The 22,207-nt window shown below is 42.0% G+C and overlaps 1 protein-coding gene across 1 annotated transcript in view; it reads left to right on the top strand.

Annotated features, from left to right (window-relative positions):
* LOC126187534 (uncharacterized) overlaps positions 1–21,481 on the top strand; it is an 81,962-nt gene extending 60,481 nt beyond the window's left edge. The window contains exons 5-6 of the mRNA XM_049928675.1: positions 1,624–1,801; positions 19,341–21,481. Of these exons, the coding sequence (XP_049784632.1) occupies positions 1,624–1,801; positions 19,341–19,450 (288 nt within the window). The 3' untranslated portion in view covers positions 19,451–21,481. The remainder of the gene's footprint in view (positions 1–1,623; positions 1,802–19,340) is intronic.
* Positions 21,482–22,207: the final 726 nt, after the last annotated feature.

Here is a 22,207-nt window from a genome sequence, read left to right as displayed (position 1 = left end):
AAACTCACTTAAATCTTGATCATCTACCGTTGTGACAGCAGTAACGGATCTAACAACTGTGCAGACATTTGTTGTCTTATATGCGCGTTGCCGACCGCACCGCCGTATTCTGCCTGTTTACATATCTCTGTATCTGAATAAGCGTGTCTATACCAGTTTCTTTGGCGCTTCAGTGTATTATCATACAGCCTCACTCATCACAAATGACTTTCAACAGTATATGCCTTCTAAAGACGCTTCTGGCAAGACGGAAGTGTTCTATAACATCACATCTCAGACACTTTGTTCCCCCTATTTTACAGTTTTATCGTAGTGTATGATTCACTTCTCTACATTTCTAAATACATTCTCAGAAATTTATTAATCGAATTTAAGCCTGTTTTCGACCCCTGTAGATATTATTTTAGCTAGAAATCTTTTCAGGTATGCTATTCTGCTTCTTAGATCCTTATAAGCCTTTTACCCTCACCTTACCCTGTGTAAGTGTACCCCTCGTTTCTCTGTCCATTTCGTCCTCCCCCTCTCTCGGTACATCTCCTCCTTCTCCTCTTTCAGTTCATCTCCTACTATCCTTCTCTCTGTCCATCTCATCCTTATCCTCTCACAGTCCATCTCATCTTCCTGCTATCTCTACCCATCTGCTACAACCCCAGTCTCTGTCCGTTTCCTCCTCCTCCATGTTTCTCTGTCTTCTCCTCCCCATCTCTCTATCCATCCCCTTCTGCCTTCTTTCTGTCTATTTCATACACCCTCATCTGCATGTCCATAACCCCATTCCCCTCATTCTCATCCTCCCCCTTTTCTACCTGCCTCCCCCCTCTCCCTGACCATGTCTTCCTTCTTCACTCTCTGACCATTTCTTCCTCCCCATCTCTCTGTTTAGACCTTCCACCTCCTAACTCTGTCCATTCCCCTCCTGCCTCTCTCTATCTCCTCCTCTCCCATTTCATTGTCTGATTGATCCTTCCCCTTCTCACTGCCTATCTCTTCCTCCTCTCCCTCTATTTGCTGTGCCTATATGCACATACAGCCTGTGGAAAGCATTCCAATACAAGCCACAGAACACACCTGACATGCAAGGCAGACTATGCCTAACATTTTCACCCACACCACCGCTCCTATTGGACCCCACAACACTTCTTCTGAGACAACTAGTAGAATGTGTACCAAATTTGGTTGAAATCAATGCTGTGCTTTAGGAGATGTGGAAAACACACACTTTTTTGTGTGTATGTGACTGCTCCATCCATCTGTCAGCTGTAGAGATCCAGGACAGTGTGGACGAGGCCCCTGTTATTGACACATTACCCTGGCAGTTGACTTTAAGACTTAAGATTTTCTCTGAATCGAGTTATTCATGATGCGCTCTTCACATGGTGGCGCATCTCAGGATATCTCACATGTTCAGTGTCCACGATATGGCCATGATTGGAAGTGCTGATACTGCGCGTCTTTCCCATCCTAAGCTAGAATATCACTCCCTTCATATAACTTGTCAAACTGCTCAATTCGCTGCGACGAAAACAGCAATTCTCCTCCAGCACAGCCACAATCTCTAACTCGACTTCTCACGAACTTGGTACTGCTGCTGGTTCTAGAGGCAGACCGCCTGTCTACTTGCAGCGCAGCCGATGCCGGCTGGTGGTGTGGGAGGTGACGCACTCGCTGCTGCTGGCCGCCTACGCAGCCGCCGCGGCCGCGCTGTGGGCGACCGTGCTCGAGACGGCGCAGTTTCCCGTCCTGCGCAGGCTGTGCCCGCAGGTGGTCGCCACGATGCTCGTCCTCCTCTCCGTACACGGAGGTGAGTGTCTGCCCAGCTACTGCACTCCGATTAAATAACTTTGTCATTGAAGTCTCTGCGAGTGGAGTGGTAGGGGCCAGCCGACAGCCGATAGTCGCTCTTTGTCGAGCTTCACGTGTTCCCAGTGCTGCCTGCTCTGGAGGCAACTGCAGAGCCTTATACAGCATCGCTGGATGCAGGTCGGCGACACTGCCCCTCCCCGCTTCCCGACGATACAGTCTGTCAATCACAAAGTTAGCAGTACTATTGTATTGTTGTGTAACGTTGCTATGTTGTCAACAGAAGTCTCGAAAAGTCCTCGATTGCTTTGCTTCAAATTTTTTCATGATACTTTAATAGACAATCAGAGAGACATAGGCTATACAGGGTGGTCCATTGATAGCGACCGGGACAAATATCTCACGAAATAAGCGTCAAACGAGAAAACTAAAAAGAACGAAACTCGTCTAGCTTGAAGGAGGAAACCAGATGGCGCTATGGTTGGCCCGCTAGATGGCGCTGCCATAGGTAAAACGGATATCAACCGTTTTTTTAAAATATGAACCCCATTTTTATTACATATTCGTGTAGTACGTAAAGAAATATGAATGTTTTAGTTGGACCACTTTTTCGCTTTATGATAGATGCCGCTGTAATAGTCACAAACATATAAGTACGTGGCATCATGTAACATTCCGCCAGTGCGGAAGGTATTTGCTTAGTGATACATTACCCGTGTTAAAATGGACCGTTTACCAATTGCGAAAAAGGTCGATATCGTGTTGATGTATGGCTATTGTGATCAAAATGCCCAACGGGCGTGTGCTATGTATGCTGCTCGGTATCCTCGACGACATCATCCAAGTGTCCGGACCGTTCACCGGATACTTACGTTATTTAAGGAAACAGGAAGTGTTCAGCCACATGTGAAACGTCAACCACGACCTGCAACAAATGATGATGCCCGAGTAGGTGTTTTAGCTGCTGTCGAGGATAATCCGTACATCAGTAGCAGGCAAATTGCGCGAGAATCGGGAATCTCAAAAACATCGGTGTTGAGAATGCTACATCAACATCTACTGCACCCGCACCATATTTCTATCCATCAGGAATTGCATGGCGACGACTTTGAACGTCGTGTACTGTTCTGCCACTGGGCACTGGAGAAATTTCGGGACGATGACAGATTTTTTGCACGCGTTCTATTTAGCTACGAAGCGTTGTACACCAACAGCGGTAACGTAAACCGGCATAATATTCACTATTTCACAACGGAAAATCCACGATGGCTGCGACAAGTGGAACATCAGTGACCTTGGCGGGTTAATGTATGGTGCGGCATTATGGAAGGAAGGATAATTGGCTCCCATTTTATCGATGGCAATCTAAATGGTGGAATGTATGCTGATTTCCTACGTAATGTTCTACCGATGTCACTACAAAATGTTTACAGTTCACCAGCATGTGAGTGTGATCCTGAGTCGGAAGCTGATGTCAACCACATCTTATTTATGAGCCCCAAATCTGACCGTGAACGGTTGGTCTTTCTGAAGACATTGCTGAGATTGGGCTACCATCTTCCTCAATCAGCTTCTTCTCTTTTGTGTACTAAAGACATTCGTCTATATAAAGTGATAGTTAACTTCATCAAGAGTACTGGTTACAATCTGTAGGTTTTAATGACATACGTAAATTATAAATATGTCTTGCTGATGAAGATATTTCAGAATTGGTGTGAATTGTAAGCCAAGACACTTTTAATTATTTTCCAATTCAATTCAATTCACTTTTTAAAAAATTATGTACAAAACTGTAACAGTTAAGCTTTTTATTCTTGTAAATATGCATTTCAGTATTTGTTTATTCAGTTATGTGTACAGTGTCACTATGTGTAGCCGATGGCTAAATTGAGTACACACTCAAAGGCAAAAAAAAAAAGAAAAAAAAAGATGTTTCACAGCGTGACAGGATGGCGATGTACTTCCAACATGATAGACGTCCGGCACATAGCTCGCGTGCGGTTGAAGCGGTATTGAAGAGCATATTTCATGACAGGTGGATTGGTTGTCGAAGCACCATACTATGGCCCGCATGTTCACCGGATCTGACGTCACCGGATTTCTTTCTGTGGGGAAAGTTGAAGGACATTTGCTATCATGATCCACAGACAACGCCTGACAAAATGCGTCAGCGCATTGTCAATGCATGTGCGAACATTACGGAAGGCGAACTACTCGTTGTTGAGAGGAATGTCGTTACACGTATTGCCAAATGCATTGAGGTTGACGGACATTATTTTGAGCATTTATTGCATTAATGTGGTATTTACAGGTAATCACGCTGTAACAGCATGCATTCTCAGAAATGATAAGTTCACAAAGGTACATGTATCACATTGGGACAACCGAAATAGAATGGACAAACGTACCTACGTTTTGTATTTTAATTTAAGAAACCTACCTGTTACCAACTGTTCGTCTAAAATTGTGAGCCATAGGTTTGTGACTATTACAGCGCGATCTGTCACAAAGAGAAAAAAGTGGTCCAACTAAAACATCATATTTCTTTACGTACTACACGAATATGTAATAAAAAATGGGGGTTCCTATTTTTAAAAAAACGCAGTTGATATTCGTTTTACCTATGGCAGCGCCATCTAGCAGGCCAACCATAGCGCCATCTGGTTTCCCCCTTCAAGCTAGACAAGTTTCGTTCTTTGTAGTTTTTCGTTTGACACTTATTTCGTGAGATATTTGGCCCGGTCACGATCAGTGGATCACCCTGTATATTTTTCTAAACAGCAGTGCACAGGTTTTCTGTTAAAACGATCTGAAAGACAGAAAATGCAGTGCTGTCCTACACTGTGATTACGTGCGGTTTCTTTTTCTTCCACGCAGCCAGTTTTAACCACGATAGCAGGATATTTAACCATTCGACGAATTATTTCTCCCTTATACTTTCTCTCTCTTTATACAGTGTGTAACAGGTATAAATGCTGTTCTTTTTGTATGTGATACTTACAATGAGGTGATAAAAGTCACAGGATACCTCCTAATATCGTATCAGATCTCCTTTTGCCCGGAGTACTGCAGGAACTGGCTACGACATGGACTCAAAAGTCGTTCCAAGTCCTTGGAGAAATACAGAGCTTGCTGCCTCTATAGCCGTCCATAACAGCGAATGTGCTGCCAGTGCAGCAGTTTGTGCACGACCTAACCTCTCGATTATGTTCCACAAATGTTCGATGGATTCATGTTGGGCGATCTGGGTGACCAAATCATTCGCTCAAATTGTCCAAAATATGCTTCAAACCAATCGCTAACAATTGTGACCTGGTGACATGATATCGTTATTTGGGAACATGAAGTTCATGAACAGCTGCAAATGATCTCTAGGTAGCCGAACATAACCATTTCCAGTCAATGGTCGGTTCACTTGGAACATAGAACCCAGTGAATTCCATGTAAACACAGCCCAAACCATTATGGAGCCACTACCAGCTTGCAGTGTGCCTTTTTGACGACCTGGGTCCATGGCTTCGTGGGGCCCCCGCCTCGCTCGGACCCTCCCATCAGCGCTTACCAACAGATATCGGGACTAATACGACCAGGCCACGCTATTCCAGTCGTCTAGGATACAACCGATATGGCGACGAGCCTAGGAGAGGCGTTGCAGACGATGTCATGCTATTAGCGAAGCACTCGCACCGGTCGTCTGCGGGACCGGGTGTTTGTGTTGTCCTCATCATTTCATCATCATCATCATCATCATCATTCGTAACAGTGGCTAGATTGGATTGTGCAAAAATTTGACTGTGTAAAAACTGGGACTTTGTACGGGCGCTGATGACCGCATAGTTGATTACCCCACAAACGAAACATGATCATCATCATCATCATCGGTCGTCTGCTGCCACAGCCTGTTAATACGTTACTCGTATTCCAAACATTGATTTCTGCGGTTATTTCACTCAGTGTTGCTTGTCTGTTTGCATTGACAGCTCTACACTCGGTCGTTAAGTGAAGGCCGTCACCAAATGCATGCTCCTTGGTGAGAAGTAATGCCTGAAATTTGGTATTTTCGGCACTTTTGATACTGTGGATCCCGGAATATTAAACTCGCTAACGATTTCCGAAATGGAATGTCCCCTGCGTCTAGCTCCAACTACCGTTCCGAGTTCAAAGTCCGTTAATTCCCGTCGCGCGGCCATAATCACGTCGGAAACCTTTTCTCACGAATCACTCTGCCAATGAACTGCGTTTTTATACCTTGTGTACGTGGTACTGCCGCCACCTGTATACGTGCACATCGCTATCCCATGACTCTCACCTCAGTGTGTATGTACATGCATCGGTCTGCTGGCTGTTGCTTCTCTGTGTCGAATAGTTTTCCCACAAAAACATCACAAACTTTACGACTTCATATCTTCTACATGGTCGTAACTGCACCAGTGACCTCAACCAATTATGACTGTCAGTGTAGACTCACCTTTGTGCATCTAAGTGTCCACACTTCAACACCTGACGTGCTGCCCGTGACAAAATAGGCATTACAGGCTTGTATTGCCATACACACTTGGAGGTCCTAACCAGTCTAAAAACATACGCCTTGTAACAGCTATAAATGTTAGTCCACAAGTGATGTAAGTACTGACGTAATGTTGTTCAGTATGCCGTCGTCAGTCAACAACAGAAATATCAGCACTTTTACACATTACACTTTGTATATAACTGCAAAAAAATATTGTATACACAACAATTTCTGTTCTTGTTTCTTCCCCACAGTCGGTTTTAGCAGGAAAAAAAGGTAGCTGTATTTGTGGCTTATCGCCCTGTGATAGGTATACTACTATGTTAGTTGAATCGTTCGAAACTAACGTCTTATGACTACGCGAAATACTGTCGTCGAAGCTACTATCGTCACAAATCGAGACGCTACAGAGGTCTCTCTCAAACTCCCTGTCACACTGACCCCAACCGACTTACTCATTCATCTTAAGTGGCTGCAAATTCCAGTTAAGTTTTCATCTGCAATAACGATAAACACGGTTCAAGGTCGGAGAGTGGGAAGATGAGATGGAGAGAGAGAGGCGGGGAGAGAATGGACATAGAGACGGGGAGGAAGAGACGGCGAGAGAGAGGGGAAGAAGGAGATAGACAGAGAAAGGAGGTAGGAGATGAAGTACAGGAAGACGGTGGGGCGGGGGAGTGGAGGAAATGGACAAAGAAAGGGGGACAGAGAAGATGTATATGGAGAGAGCGAAGAAGGGGATTAGGATGTACACTCCTGGAAATGGAAAAAAGAACACATTGACACCGGTGTGTCAGACCCACCATACTTGCTCCAGACACTGCGAGAGGGCTGTACAAGCATTGATCACACGCACGGCACAGCGGACACACCAGGAACCGCGGTGTTGGCCGTCGAATGGCGCTAGCTGCGCAGCATTTGTGCACCGCCGCCGTCAGTGTCAGCCAGTTTGCCGTGGCATACGGAGCTCCATCGCAGTCTTTAACACTGGTAGCATGCCGCGACAGCGTGGACGTGAACCGTGTGTGCAGTTGACGGACTTTGAGCGAGGGCGTATAGTGGGCACGCGGGAGGCCGGGTGGACGTACCGCCGAATTGCTCAACACGTGGGGCGTGAGGTCTCCACAGTACATCGATGTTGTCGCCAGTGGTCGGCGGAAGGTGCACGTGCCCGTCGACCTGGGACCGGACCGCAGCGACGCACGGATGCACGCCGAGACCGTAGGATCCTACGCAGTGCCGTAGGGGACCGCACCGCCACTTCCCAGCAAATTAGGGACACTGTTGCTCCTGGGGTATCGACGAGGACCATTCGCAACCGTCTCCATGAAGCTGGGCTACGGTCCCGCACACCGTTAGGCCGTCTTCCGCTCACGCCCCAACATCGTGCAGCCCGCCTCCAGTGGTGTCGCGACAGGCGTGAATGGAGGGACGAATGGAGACGTGTCGTCTTCAGCGATGACAGTCGCTTCTGCCTTGGTGCCAATGATGGTCGTATGCGTGTTTGGCGCCGTGCAGACGAGCGCCACAATCAGGACTGCATACGACCGAGGCACACAGGGCCAACACCCGGCATCATGGTGTGGGGAGCGATCTCCTACACTGGCCGTACACCACTGGTGATCGTCGAGGGGACACTGAATAGTGCACGGTACATCCAAACCGTCATCGAACCCATCGTTCTACCATTCCTAGACCGGCAAGGGAACTTGCTGTTCCAACAGGACAATGCACGTCCGCATGTATCCCGTGCCACCCAACGTGCTCTAGAAGGTGTAAGTCAACTACCCTGGCCAGCAAGATCTCCGGATCTGTCCCCCATTGAGCATGTTTGGGACTGGATGAAGCGTCGTCTCACGCGGTCTGCACGTCCAGCACGAACGCTGGTCCAACTGAGGCGCCAGGTGGAAATGGCATGGCAAGCCGTTCCACAGGACTACATCCAGCATCTCTACGATCGTCTCCATGGGAGAATAGCAGCCTGCATTGCTGCGAAAGGTGGACATACATTGTACTAGTGCCGACATTGTGCATGCCTGTGTCTATGTGCCTGTGGTTCTGTCAATGTGATCATGTGATGTATCTGACCCCAGGAATGTGTCAATAAAGTTTCCCCTTCCTGGGACAATGAATTCACGGTGTTCTTATTTCAATTTCCAGGAGTGTATATTCATTTCCTGAAAATATTTAGCAATTGCGTAGCACTGCTTGCTTTGCTGGTTTTACATAAGATACACGTGGTAACAGAGTTCGACCACTAACTGCAGGTCGTTTCATAGAGGTTCATCGGAATTCACAAGACTCCATTTTTTATATGAATGTTAATTGAAACTTGAGATGACTAGTAAACTTTACCCTCTCGTCAGATATAAACTGCAGTTTGGTGTGGTTCCGGTAGGGGTCGCCCAGGAGCAGCTAACTCGCTCTCTCGGTCGTGCATCAACGACTGTACACCGATTCGAGACGGCGATAGCACAGCAGCAAAAGGTCTTTTGCGTTCTGCGCTTCGGCAGGTGCCATTCAGTTACAACTGTGCGGCGTGATTTTCGTGTAGAGAACGCCACAGCAGCAAAAGGCGTTTTGCGTTCTCCGTTCCAACAGGTGAAATTAAATGAAAACTATAGGCCTGATTTTCGCGTAGAGCTCGCCACTGCTCTCCCACAGCCCGTAGCATTTGACGACGGCAACAGCAGTTTCAAGAGACAATTACCTGGAAGAAAACGATCTGTGGACACACATCAGCATAAGTTTAGAAAATATCGTTCTTGTGAAAAGCAACTAGCTCTTTATTCTCATAATGAAATGAGTGTTATCGACAATGAAGCTGTAACTGATTCCATATTACTTGATACCCAAAAGGCTTTTGGTACCATTCCTAACAAGCGGCTTCTAATCAAATTGCGTGCCTGTCTTCTCAACTGTGAGACTGGATTGGTGATTTCGCGTCAGAGTTCGTACTAATTGACAGGAAGTCATACAGTAAACGGAAGTGATATCTGGCATTCCCAAAGGAAGTGTTATAGGTTCTCTGCTGTTTCTGATATACACAAACGATTTACGAAACAATCTGATTAGTTCTCTTAACATCATTTGCGGATGAAGCTGTCATTTACCGTCTCGTAAAGTCATGACTTGCAAAATAATTTAGACAAGATGTGCGACCCTAATTAATGAAAAATGTGAGGTCATACCCATGAGTACTGAAAGCAATCCGCTAAATTTCTGTTACCAGTTGAATCACACAAATCTAAAGCCTGAGAATTCAACTATATACTTTGGAATTATAATTACGAATAACTTAAATTGGAATGATCACATAGGTAATGTTCTGAGGAAATCAAACCAAAGACTGTGTTTTACTGGCAGAACACTTAGACGATGCAACAGATGTATTAATGAGCGCTACGCCTGTCCGTTCCCCTGTGGAGTGTTACTGCGAGATATGGCGATATTGCCAAGTAGAATTGACAGAAGGCATCAGAAAGTGAAGGAAGGGTAGCTCGTTTTTGGCTATCGCGAAATGAGCGAGAGAATATCATAGGTGTGACACGCGAGTTGGGGTGGCAATCATTAAAACAAAGGCGTTTTTCGATGAAGTGGAATCTTTTTATGAAATTTAAATCTGCAAGTCTCTACTCCGAATGCGAAAATATTTTGTTGACGTCCACCTACATACGGAGAAATGATCAAAGGGAAATCAAAGCTCACTCGGAAAGATTTATTTGTTAGTTTTTCCGCGCGGAAAATACTAACACACGAATCTCTTCATGTGAGCTCTGATTTATCTTTGATAATTTCTCTGTACTTAGTGGACGTCAACAAAATATGTTCGAGAGTGGAACGGTAGATGAGTAATGTGAAGGTGGTTCGATGCAACCTCCACCCGGCACTTAAGTGTGAATCGGAGAGTAGTAATGTAGATGTAGATGTCATGTAGACGCAGACAGTTTTTTTTTGTGCAAGGGAAAATCCACAGGTCGACTCCATGTGCTCGTTAAAGACACAAAGAGCTTCCAGGAGATTGTATCACGAAGTCCACAGAAGTATTACTGGTTGTGCCAGCCGAGAGTTAGCCATTCCTTCTGTGGCTGTCTGGGGTGATTTCTATAGAGGCATGTGTTTGAGAACGTACAGGACTCGAATGCTACAAGCCCTTCATGGTGGTGATAAGAAAATGATTAGGGTTTTGTGAATTTCATTCAGGGCGCTTAAGTGAAAGTTGATAATTTCCTTTCACTTCTTGTGTTCAATGATGATGATGAAGAATTCTGTTTAAGTGGAATACAACAGCCAGTCACATACCATACCAGGACACGAGAGAGGCTCTGCAGAGTTTCGTGTGTTGTTTTGAGCTTTCACCGCCACCCCGCCAAAAAAAAAAGTTCTGAAAATTCTGACTCTTAATTGTAAAAAAAAGAGAAAAAAGAAAAAGAAAACCAAAACTATATGTGTGTCCATATGAAACATATACTCTTGTAAAATGGGATCCTTTTCAAAAGTCCAAACTTCGTAGGCCTATGAGTAAATTAAAATAAACTCCAAGTTTTTTCTTCATTTACAAAGAAGAATTTACATTGTGAATTCGGGTGAAAATGTTTGAAACTCCCTATATTATGAGTTCTTACTTCGGATCCTGCCTTCCGCTTAAAGAGCGACAATTCATGCTTTTAAACAAGGCTAAACGGCCTATGTTGCATAATGACCTCAATATAACACAGCTCATGTGCATAAAATTAATAATTCGTGTTTCATTGCTTCGATCTCTTATCTTTAGTCTTGCTGTTTATATGTACGTCGTGTTATTGGTCTCATATGTGTATAGCTCATCTTGAGTCGTCCCTCTGAATGTCCAAAAATCAACTATGCAGTAAAGTGAGCAGATCAAATAGCGTATACACGAAGATATGAACACTGAATAAACTTTCAACTGCCAAGATCGCTAAAATCATAATTAATATACACTACCGGTTTCGGGAATTCTCTGTTGCCATAGTCATATCCGCAAAAGATAGGACCAAAAATGCTAGGATAAAGCAGCTAACATAACAACGCCAATAATAATATCCAAGGTTAGCACACATGGATATTGGCCATACCTTTGTTAACATCATTATGTAATGTTCCCCTTCAGTACAGTAAGTGGTGCTATGCAATGTAGATCCATGTTGGTAACGTGAGCTGTACTAGAAGTCGGATGCCAGATTTAAAACAACGGCTACGTTATTGCGCCGATTGCAAGTGCTCTGCTTTACAACTGACAGCCCCCAGAGTACACATAAGTATATCAGATGACGCAGTGGCATTATAAAACATAATGTATACATAAACCTTTTTACATCATTTTAGAAAATTTTTTATAAACATTTTATTAAAACTCTTTATCAAATTTTCCTTTATACAACGTCACAAAGAATATGACAAACTACAACCATTTAAAAGCTCTCAATTTACGTCTAATGGTATCATATGTAGGTTTATAGGGAATAGCTTGATACCTACAGGTACTTATATGATATTTCATAAGAGTACATTAAGAGATATATACCGACAATGGAGCTATTTAATTTTTGTGATTTTGTTATCAATTAAGATGTTTACAAGAGCTTATCCACGACAACACGTCACTCGAGGTCTAGGTGAAATCTCTTACCTGTGCAGTCTGGTCACCACATATCTAGGTGAACAGTCTTCCAATATTTAATATAAACAATCTACAGTTCTTACATCGTGTGGGATTACAGTCACTCTTATACTGGAGCTATGGTCTAGCATTACTCGCCCACTGATACAGATGCCTATGCTAGAACAAATATGTTCAAGTGTTATTCCTTTTGTATCCCACCTGGGAGGCGGCGCGTGGCTAAGGAACAGGAACAGGAAATTCACGTCGGTACTGCAGTGAGTTTAAAAATGGTTTACTGGTGCAAGAAAGAATACATAACTTTGTACAGATGCGAAGTCTTAGACCCGTCGTATGTAGAGAAGCTGAAGCGAAGTTTCCTGGCTGTCTGCACCTCATGAAACGGGCAGAATCTGTAGCGGAGCTCGTAGAGCTGCACAGCACCAGCTAGAGGGCGCTACCGTCGGTGTCTCGTGGTAGTGCCAACCTTTGAAACTATGTGGCATCGTTACTATCGATACCACAATTCCCTTAGATTATTAATGTCAAATATACCATCATGTACAGTATGGCATTATAAGACATAGTACGTCCTCAAGCATCAACGACCATCCAGCAGTTGTCAAACATGGTGGTAGACGAACGGAAAGCCCTAAGATAAGCACTTACCAACCATGTGGTCAACATGGAAGCAGTTTTCAGATCATACATTAGTGTGTGTTATGACAACATACCCCGTTATGAACCATATCCCGTCCTTTGTACTGTCCAAGGGACCATCATAAATCGCGGTGACTTCACTGTAATTATAATCTCATTCAAAGTGTCATTTCTTTTGTTTCATTGCGTATATCCCAGTTACCTTCTGTACTATACTGTAGTAGTTGTTTCTATGTATGGTTCAAGTTTCATCAATCTATGTTAAGTGGTAGTGACACATCATCCGAAAGTTACTTACATTCAACCTGAAATTTTTCACACCAGGGTAATTGATGACTTTTGCTGTTTGGACAGCTAAATAATTCATGATGGTCGCAATTTTAAAATGTGGAACTCCACAAGAAGGCTGAAAAGTACATATATGGATCGGATTACTAATGAGGTACTGAACTAAATCAGGGAGGAAAGAAATCTGTGGTAGAACTGGACTACGAAAAAAAAAGAGTCAGTTGATAAGACACAAACTGAGACATCAAGAAACCATCAACTTGATAATGGGTGGAAATAGGGGAGGGGGGAATTGTTATGGGAGACCAAGGGCTGTTTACAAAATAACAGGTTCTTGTGGATGTAGGTTTTGATAATTATGGAACAGGGTGAGTAGCTTGGAGATGTGCGACAAAGCAATCTTTGGTCTGACGTCTATAACAGTAATATCTTGCGTATTCTGTTCCCTGGCAACGTAGTAACACATGTAAGAAGAACAGTGACTGATATTTCTCAGCTACGTATCATACAGAGTAAGGAGTATAAATTCGGGTTCGAATTTACGACATTTCATTAGATTCCAATGAAAAGCGATCACCAGTTTGCACTTTGTATTTAGGTGGGAGTACAACTTAGCTTTCGATATACCCATACGGATGTCAGAACGATCTGCTTCACTTGTAGTGACCGACAGATCGCTCCACACGGGCTTGTGGGCATTTAATAAAAGGTGTTATGCAAAGGATAACTAATAGGACAGGAGTAGCTCTAAAAGACATTAGACATTGCGTTGCAACTCACAAAGTACAACAGACAGGGTGATCATCTAACTATGAAATGCTCATTAATCCCTGTTTCCTACAAAGTTCCCTGCTAATATATACAAATAACAGCTTATTAAATGATCTGTTCTATCACAAGAAATGCACAGAATAAGAAAATTCATAATTATTGACATGAAAAAGCACCCATCTAAAATTTGAATGTCTAGCCAAAGAATGGATTGTTTAGATGAGTAAAATAAAACCATAATCGGCAAACTTGTAAAGGAAAGACAAATATGTAGTGGATACACAGTGATTGCCTCAATCGTCCAGGTGAGTGCAAAACTACACACGAAAACTGTATTACTGTTCAAGCCATGAATGATCCTTCAGTCACTCAGGAAAAATATTAAATTCATGGAATGTATTTGATTCTAACAACACTCTTAAAAACGTATGGTAATTGTCGTACCTTGCTCTCCCAAGCTGCAGTTTCTCACCATATCCTGTAGTCATTTGTGTGGGAAGTAGCGACCACTGTGATCTGGTGCAGACTGCGATAGATCAGCCCTGCATTGGATCTCCAGACGAAGTGTAAGCTATGTTTTCTCCTTCAGCCAATAAGTCGTCTCCAGCTCCACATTTCTCAGAAACTGGCATCCTGACTTAGGTTATCTTCTATTTTTTAACATTAACCAATGATTAGTTCTCTTTCAACCTTTTAGATCAGAGGTTGTTCACACCCTGTGAAGTGGCGCCAGAATATTCTGCCCATCCCTTCACAAAGAGAAAGTTTTCCTGTCCACAATGCAGCTCCGTCACTTTATAACACTCTACTGCAAGTTTGTGCCAAGTATAACTCTATGCCCACAGACTAGTGTTACCCTCTGGGAAGATTTTTGTATTTGACCCTGTGTTTGCACTTAATGGACAGAGGGCATCGAACAGTAATTTTGTACTTATGGCAATTAATAGAAAAACTAAACAGACTTTCTTTTGGAGATAATGTAAGTAGTGAAATTCATACAAATGAAACAATAAACGGTCACCAGCATAAGCATATTATATTGAACATTATACTGAAGGAAACTGAATGTGATTGGCTAAAGTGACTTTCATTAATACTCCTTTTGAAGAATGCACTGGATACACAAGGCTACAGGGCGAATTACATTATGGATAGCAGTAGTTACCATTTACACAAATCAGTAATCATGGGAAGATAAATGGTACTTCACTCATAATAATAAAAGTTACTATTGCAATCATTAATCAACTCAGCACTGAGATGTTACTACAGGACACACTGGACTAAAGTTGGGCATGAAAAGAGTTCTGACTTAACTAACATATACATACCACAAATGAAATACTCTCATTTTTAGAAATGTCACAGATTTCTTTTAGTAGCAACGAAAATCCCACTTATCTTCCTTAGAAGAGAAGAATATGGTGGGGACCCATAAACTGTTACTGTCTCTCCAGGCAAATTCTGTGATTATTTCAGAACCAAAGTGCAATTCACTAATATTGATTCCTAACCCCACTTGGAATAGTTATATTCTTATCCTGTAAAGCAAATTACTCAAACACAAAGCTCAAATCTCCTCAGAAAATAGTTCCTGGTGACAATCAATAGAAATTTACGTTCCATGTAAGTTCAATTTATGTGCCTTTTTCACCACCTGTGAAGCAGGTATTTTAGATAGCAACATTTACACACTCTGGCACTGAACTTTAGCACATTTAATATGGAAACAAGTCACTATTTAGTAGAAACAGGATACTCGGTTTCTGCACGTTTAGGATGAGATCCTGCATTGGTTCATTATTAGGATAATTTTAAGGTTCAAACATAGGTTTATAGCACTTGAAATCATTATTGAAAAACATTCACACAAATATACTGGTTCATGCTATAATACGTATCTGTGTTCCTGAAGTTGGCGGAGCAGTGACGCAATAGTGGTGGCAAGCAACGTGGTGGCTAACTGGTCTCACACTCTTGATGTTGAATGCTCTTTACAATTTCTTCTTGGCGACGGATTTTTCTTGTTTTAGAGCCATTCCATAATACCAAGAGCACCAGACAACACCCGAATCCACATCCGAGGCAATTTTCCGCATAAATCGACTTCCAAATGCCTCCCTTGGCACCCTCGATGTTTACCGTACAATGGCTAGCCACTGACTGCCTAGCGTTCCCACCAAGTAGCCGCCCAGGTAGACCACCAAAACCACCTTTTCCCGTGCGCCAAGCCACTTCCGTAGCGGAGGGGTTGCCCTACAGCTTTTACACTATGGTTGGAACTTTAATAGTGGCAACTATTTATTTACAGCACGTACAAAGTAGATATGGGTTTCAAAGTTTTACTGACCTTCACAGTAATTACCAGCATTGTGTATAACCCGTTGCCAGCGATGTGGAAGTCGTAGGATACTCTCAGCATTGCCAGTTGTGTTGACAGTAGGAGCGGCGCGGTCTATTGCCCGACGAATGTGCAGCAGTTCTGAAGCGAATGCCGTGAAGTGTTTCCTTCAGTTTAGAAATCGAGTTGAACTCACGAGGGCTTAAGTCAGGGGAGTGCAGTAGGTGGTATAGCACTTAGCAGTCCTATCAGTCAAACAAATCAGTAACAGCTTGCACTGTACGTGCTTGAGCATTGTACTAAAAATGATGCTCAGGTCCTCCAGAAAGTGTCATCATTTCTGTCTCTATGCCGTTCATTTTTGGAACACGACCTACGACCAGCTTAGTCGTAAGGACTGCTAAGTGCTATACCACCTACTGCACTCCCCTATCTTAAGCCCTCATGAGTTCAACTCGATTTCTAAACTGAAGGAAACACTTCACGGTATTTGCTTCAGAACTGCTGCAAATTCGTCGGGCAATAGACCACACTGCTCCAACTGTCAACACAACTGGCACTGCTAAGAGTACCCTACGACTTCCACATCGCTGGCAGCGGATTATACACAATCCTGGTGACTGCTTTTAAGGTCAGTAAAACTTTGAAGCACGTATCTATTTTGTACGAGCTGTAAATAAATAGTTGCTTCAATTAAAGTTCCAACCCTTGAACTTTACGATACAATTTGCTAAGCATGAACCAGCTTCCAATGTATAAATTTTCTTTTGTGAACAGACATATATTATAAAATTTCACTATTTTTAAACACTCTATATCTTTTGCAATACATTCATAACAAACTTTAAATTTTGTCTCACAAATCAATGACCTTAAATAGTAAAGATTAACCACTTCATAGACACATACACATAGTTACCTAGTATAACCTACTTACAATCGATATTGGTGTTAAAACGTCTCAGGAACGATGAGATCTTTGCCTGTACAGCGTTCTTGGAAGGCGATTTGTTGGCACAAAACAATGTTGCTTGGAGACGTGTTTGGTTGGTCAGCACTGTTTGTGAAAAGTAAGACTCTGCACAAGCACCATTGTTTGTCGTGCTATGTTACACGACTTCTGTGAATGTACGCCAGGACCACATGTTATGATGGACGCGCTATAAGAAGAAGTGCAGGAACGCTACCCTCAGATGTCTGTACTAAACAATGCCCAGACCGCTGTCAGGTAGAGTCCACACAGAACACGCTGCCCGTGGAAGCGCAGACGTATGGGGAAAGCGGCAGTGGTGGGGGCTACAGGCAGGTCCTGTAGGAGAAATGCCGAGTGCTAGAGGGGAAGTGCCAGTCTAAACTGAAGCCTACAAACACTTTTTTATAAATATTAAGCAGGGCCCCTTCACGCCCACACTTGCGTGGTGACCATTCAAAACTATCTGTCACCTCTACTTTGGTTAGTATCTAAAAAGAATTCTGTTGAAAATGCAGAGATTCATTTCGCCTGGCTTGTTAACCATTTGTAACTTTCAGAGAAGTGTTATGAGTGGGGAATTTTGAGTAAAAGCTACATATTTCTCTTGTTGCCATATTAAAATTAGATTCTTTTGCTAAAACACAGCGGAATGTACAGAATTTCACTTCAACACCTTGTGTGGACGCAATTGCGAGAGAGTTCTGAAACAGTGGTTTATTAAATTTATTAAATGAGGAAGTGAGGAGAAGGAAGGTCAGTATCTTTTGAAAAAGCACATCATTTGTAACAAATAAACGTGTAATGTCTTCAGTATGTTGTTCTAAAACGCATAGCATTTCTCGTTTCACCAGCTATTGATGGCCCTCAAAATTACATTCTTTCATCAAAAAGTCTGTAGTTAGTGGAATAACATGGTAGATAATGAAATTTTGCACAATAGCCAACGGAAAATTACTCTCCTCTTTGCATGCTGTAATTTGCCAGAATCTCATTTCCATATATCAAACCGTTTATGAAATATGGGGAATGATGTGAATATTTCACTCTGACTTTATCGCTGGCGCGGCGAGATCGCAAATGAGAGTGCTTAGTCAGGTCAACTTCTTCGAGACTGTTGAGAGATAGAAACCTCCTCCCAGCACGTTATCTAAATTTCATATGCAGTAACGTATTATGTAATATGCGACAAGCGTAAAATCATAGCGGTCCCTGTTTTTCATTGCAAACTTTTTCGAATTTCGCGCAGTGTCTTACATCCACATACATGTCACAGTAACTAAGACCGTTAACGAAACGATGGGCTCATCATAATGAACGTGACGTACAAAGCTACAAGTAAAGCAAAAATGAATTTTTTACCAAATAGTTTCAGTAAAATCACTTGAGAAAAATTGCAGGGTGTTTGCGTCAATTCTGTTCTCGCCGACTGGCTGAAAGGAAGAGACAGTGTCGAGCTCACCTTCCGAACAAACGGATGAACTCGCCCATACTTTTTGAATAAAACTGATCACTGTGAATCGGCTACAGCATCCTGCGTGGACTCTACATGTGTTACCCGCCCTAGGCGATCAACTCGCCTGATCTCCTAACACTCTCCTCTGAAAAGCTAGCGGCAGTCCCAGGAGGTCTCGCTGAATGCAAAATCATTGGACTGATGCGTCTGTGGGCTCAACCTGGCCCATCTGTGACACAGTTAAACTGCAGACTGTATTACATGTGGAGACTATATTACATGAGGAGGAATCAGTATGAAAGTAGATGGCGTAATGCTGGCAATCACTGATGTTACTAACAGCAAGTGTTAACTATTTTATTAATTAATGGGAATAGAAATCAGATAGTAATGACGCTAAATCAGTTACGAACGACACATGAGACATGCCAGTCAGCCAGTGGATTCATGTGTATCAGTATTCCCGGCAACAAAGTTCTCTATATTAACACTGGTACAATGGACTATCATACTGGAGTATCATCATTGAAATGTGCTTCCCACTATCTTGATTTACGGTTTCTTCGGTTTCTGTTTCCAAATAACAGAAATGCCAGGTTCAACTCTTCAATCAGACCATGGATTGTTCCTGTCCAAATTAATTTATTGTATCTGATGGGCTCAATTTCGACAGGACGTTCGACTCTTAAATTTATTACCTTTTCTCATGGCAGCTGTTTTAGACACGAAAGTATATACGAAGAACACAGAAAATTAAATTTACAATTCATTGCTTATCCATCGACTGGATTTGCTAGTAAATCTGTAACCTTATGTAAATATGATCCTCTTCATAAATTTGTTTCAGGAAATCCCATATATGCCATCTAATTTCTTCTTTCAGTACTACTAACGAGCTTGTTACCAACTTTTTCCTTCTTGCAGCTCTACAAGTGTACGCTCTGATAGTTGTCGAGTCCCTCCGAAGGAAGTTCTTGCTGGAGTCGCCGCCTCCGAGTATGGACGTCGCTTACAAACGACTGGAGCGAGACTAGAGCGTCTTCTCCAGCATGTCATCAGTTACAAGGAAAGACATCATAACTGGACAATGGACCATTACTTTCAGAACATGAAAATAGCTTCTGCCAACGTTTGTTTGTTTATGTGTATGTGTGTGTGTGTGTGTGTGTGTGTATGTGTGTGTGTGGTTCTTGCAGTTACAGCGTCAAGTTATCAACCTAATGTGTACAGATATACATATAAATTCATCTAACATGAATCTCACTAACCAATAGTCCCACTTTTTTTTTCTTCTGTAAAGATCAATATAAATTAAATATCAAGGTTTCAGATATATTTTTTATTGCACTGGGAGGTCGGTTAACACGTTATTTACTCGCATTGACGGAGTCTCTTCCATATTGATAATTTTCTCGCAATATGTGTTTCGTAAAACTGCCTCAGAAATACCAGTTTGATGTGATTGCTATACGAAAGTGCTTGTGACTGCAATTTCCACAATAGTAATGACGCCAAGGTTATATTGTACTTGTTGATACAAAACTTTATCGAAAAATTTAGCAAATCCAACTTTACTCGATACAACGAAAACTGTCAATGACACTTCTCTGCAATATTGCCTCTGAATGCGAGTGAACACCTTTAAGACCGGCGGCTAAAAGCTTTCTTCTGAGAGAAGAGTTTGGTATCAAACGGTCGGTTCTTGTGTTGGAGATGATAGTCAAAGATACATCTGTGACTCTATGACATATGCTCAAGGCACCTCCACTGGCATTTGGTCCCCAACCATATACACACATTTTTAGAATTTAAATTAGTCGGTTATCGTATAAGCTTCCCGTGTACGGCGATGTACTTTCACTACAGAGTAAACACTTCCTATCTATCGACGATCCTGTAGACAAATGTCTCGATGTTCCTGTACACATCTGTATTTGTAGGGGGGATCTCTTTCTCATAATTTTTTTTTAAATGGCTTCGTGCGCTATCGACTGAGATAGATAACCCATCCGACTTGTACCAATGTGGTACGTCACCAAGGCTGACATGAGCCATAGGGGTTCACATCATTTACATTGTTTTTATTATTGACTACTGCTGTGTTTTCAGCTCCTATAACGTCTTGAAAATGACCTAAAATCGAAACTGCAGTAGTCGATGTCGTAATAAATAGCACAGTTAAGGGTGAATACAGTCATTTAAAAGGTTCTTTTTTATGTTAATGCCATTAAAATTAATCAAACTACCTAGAATTAACATTTGTTTTCAACAGACGAATGAGTACGTTTACAAATCAAACAAGTAACAGTCAATAATTTGGTGTATGGCAATGATGTAACAAGTTTTGGAAAAGTTAACCTTGCGTTTGCTTTGCCTTTCAAGATTCGGATATTTATGCAAAGGTGTGTCTGCAAAGGGGTACATTCGTTGTGTTATTACTAAAGGGAGATAACACGGACAGTTTCGTATGATTTTGGTGCACTGAAAGTGGTTTTCAGATGGTGTCAATTTTATTTTATAGAGAGGCTTGAATGACATGATAACAAATATAGTAAGAGCAACGGTTGCTAGTTTTGTTGATTTCTACATAAAAATAGACGATCACATAAAAGAAAAATAAAGAACTGTAATTAAAATAATAAAGTTCATCTCTTCGTACGTTACAAGAAAGCCCGTTTTAAATAAGCTTGAAATGGAAATGATTTGAAGAGGAAATATGTCTTTATACTGCATCGTGCACAATGACCGAAAATCTTCAAGGACGTAGAGAAATCATCAAATAAAATGTTATTTGCGGCAATATTTTGAGATGTGATGGTTTGTCTTACAAGAATCTGAAGAAATGTAATAGTCTTGGTTTGTGAACCACAGTTACTGTTTTCAGGAAGCGATGTTTGTAGATTTGTCGCCTGTTTGATTTTATATATTGAGTAACCACAACATTTTGAATATTGTTTGATTTTATATATACTGAGTAACCGCAACATTTTGAATATGCATCTGAACACTTTTTGTACCTACATTTTGTAAAAAAATGTAAATAAACAGTAACAAAAGAAACCAATACTGATGAAAAAATTGCCTTTTCACTGAATTGAACACACATTTGTTTCAGCAGCTATATCTATCATTGTTGTAGTTGTGCAGTTGTGCATAAAGTTATTTGGAAGTGAATTTAGAAATGTGTTTTAAGGGTCTGCAGGTTATGTCAGCAGTACTGCAAATGTAAATAAGATTGTTAAGCAGGTTGAGTTGGACAAATGTTGAACGAAATTCAATGATAGATCTGATTAAAATAAACTAGAACGTGAGAAATTTACCATTGCGCCGGTTAATGGCTAGAGGACCACCGAAAAATTGAAGAAAAAATGGGAACTCCTTTATTACCTGACGTTGTAGTTATTTGTAACAACGAATACTCACTTAAGAATTTCAATACACGTTGGGCGTTAGTGAGTGAATACTGCTACCAAGTTCCACTGTCTACATAAAGACCTAAAAAAAAAAACCGTTGCGACATGAAATGGCACAAGGTTTCACAAGGCACCCTCTTTTGTCTTGTGTATCTTTTAATTTGTGCATATATTCCGTGTAAATCAGCTGAAATATTAATTAATTAAAAGTATACGTAGTTAAAAAAACTGAAGTGCCTTTGGCAGCCCAAAAGTATAGAAATGAGTTCGTCCGCTCAGCTCTACTGTCCATTTCAGCGTAAAAGTGTAATACATACTAAGACTCAAGATTATCGCTGTTTAGCTGTCTCCACACTGTTGCAGCAAACCGAGTATTCT

The sequence above is a fragment of the Schistocerca cancellata genome, chromosome 5 (genome assembly GCF_023864275.1).
Source record: "Schistocerca cancellata isolate TAMUIC-IGC-003103 chromosome 5, iqSchCanc2.1, whole genome shotgun sequence".
NCBI lineage: Eukaryota > Metazoa > Arthropoda > Insecta > Orthoptera > Acrididae > Schistocerca > Schistocerca cancellata.
The sequence above is the reverse complement of the archived record's forward strand: the minus strand, read 5'-3'. Positions and strand labels throughout refer to the sequence as shown.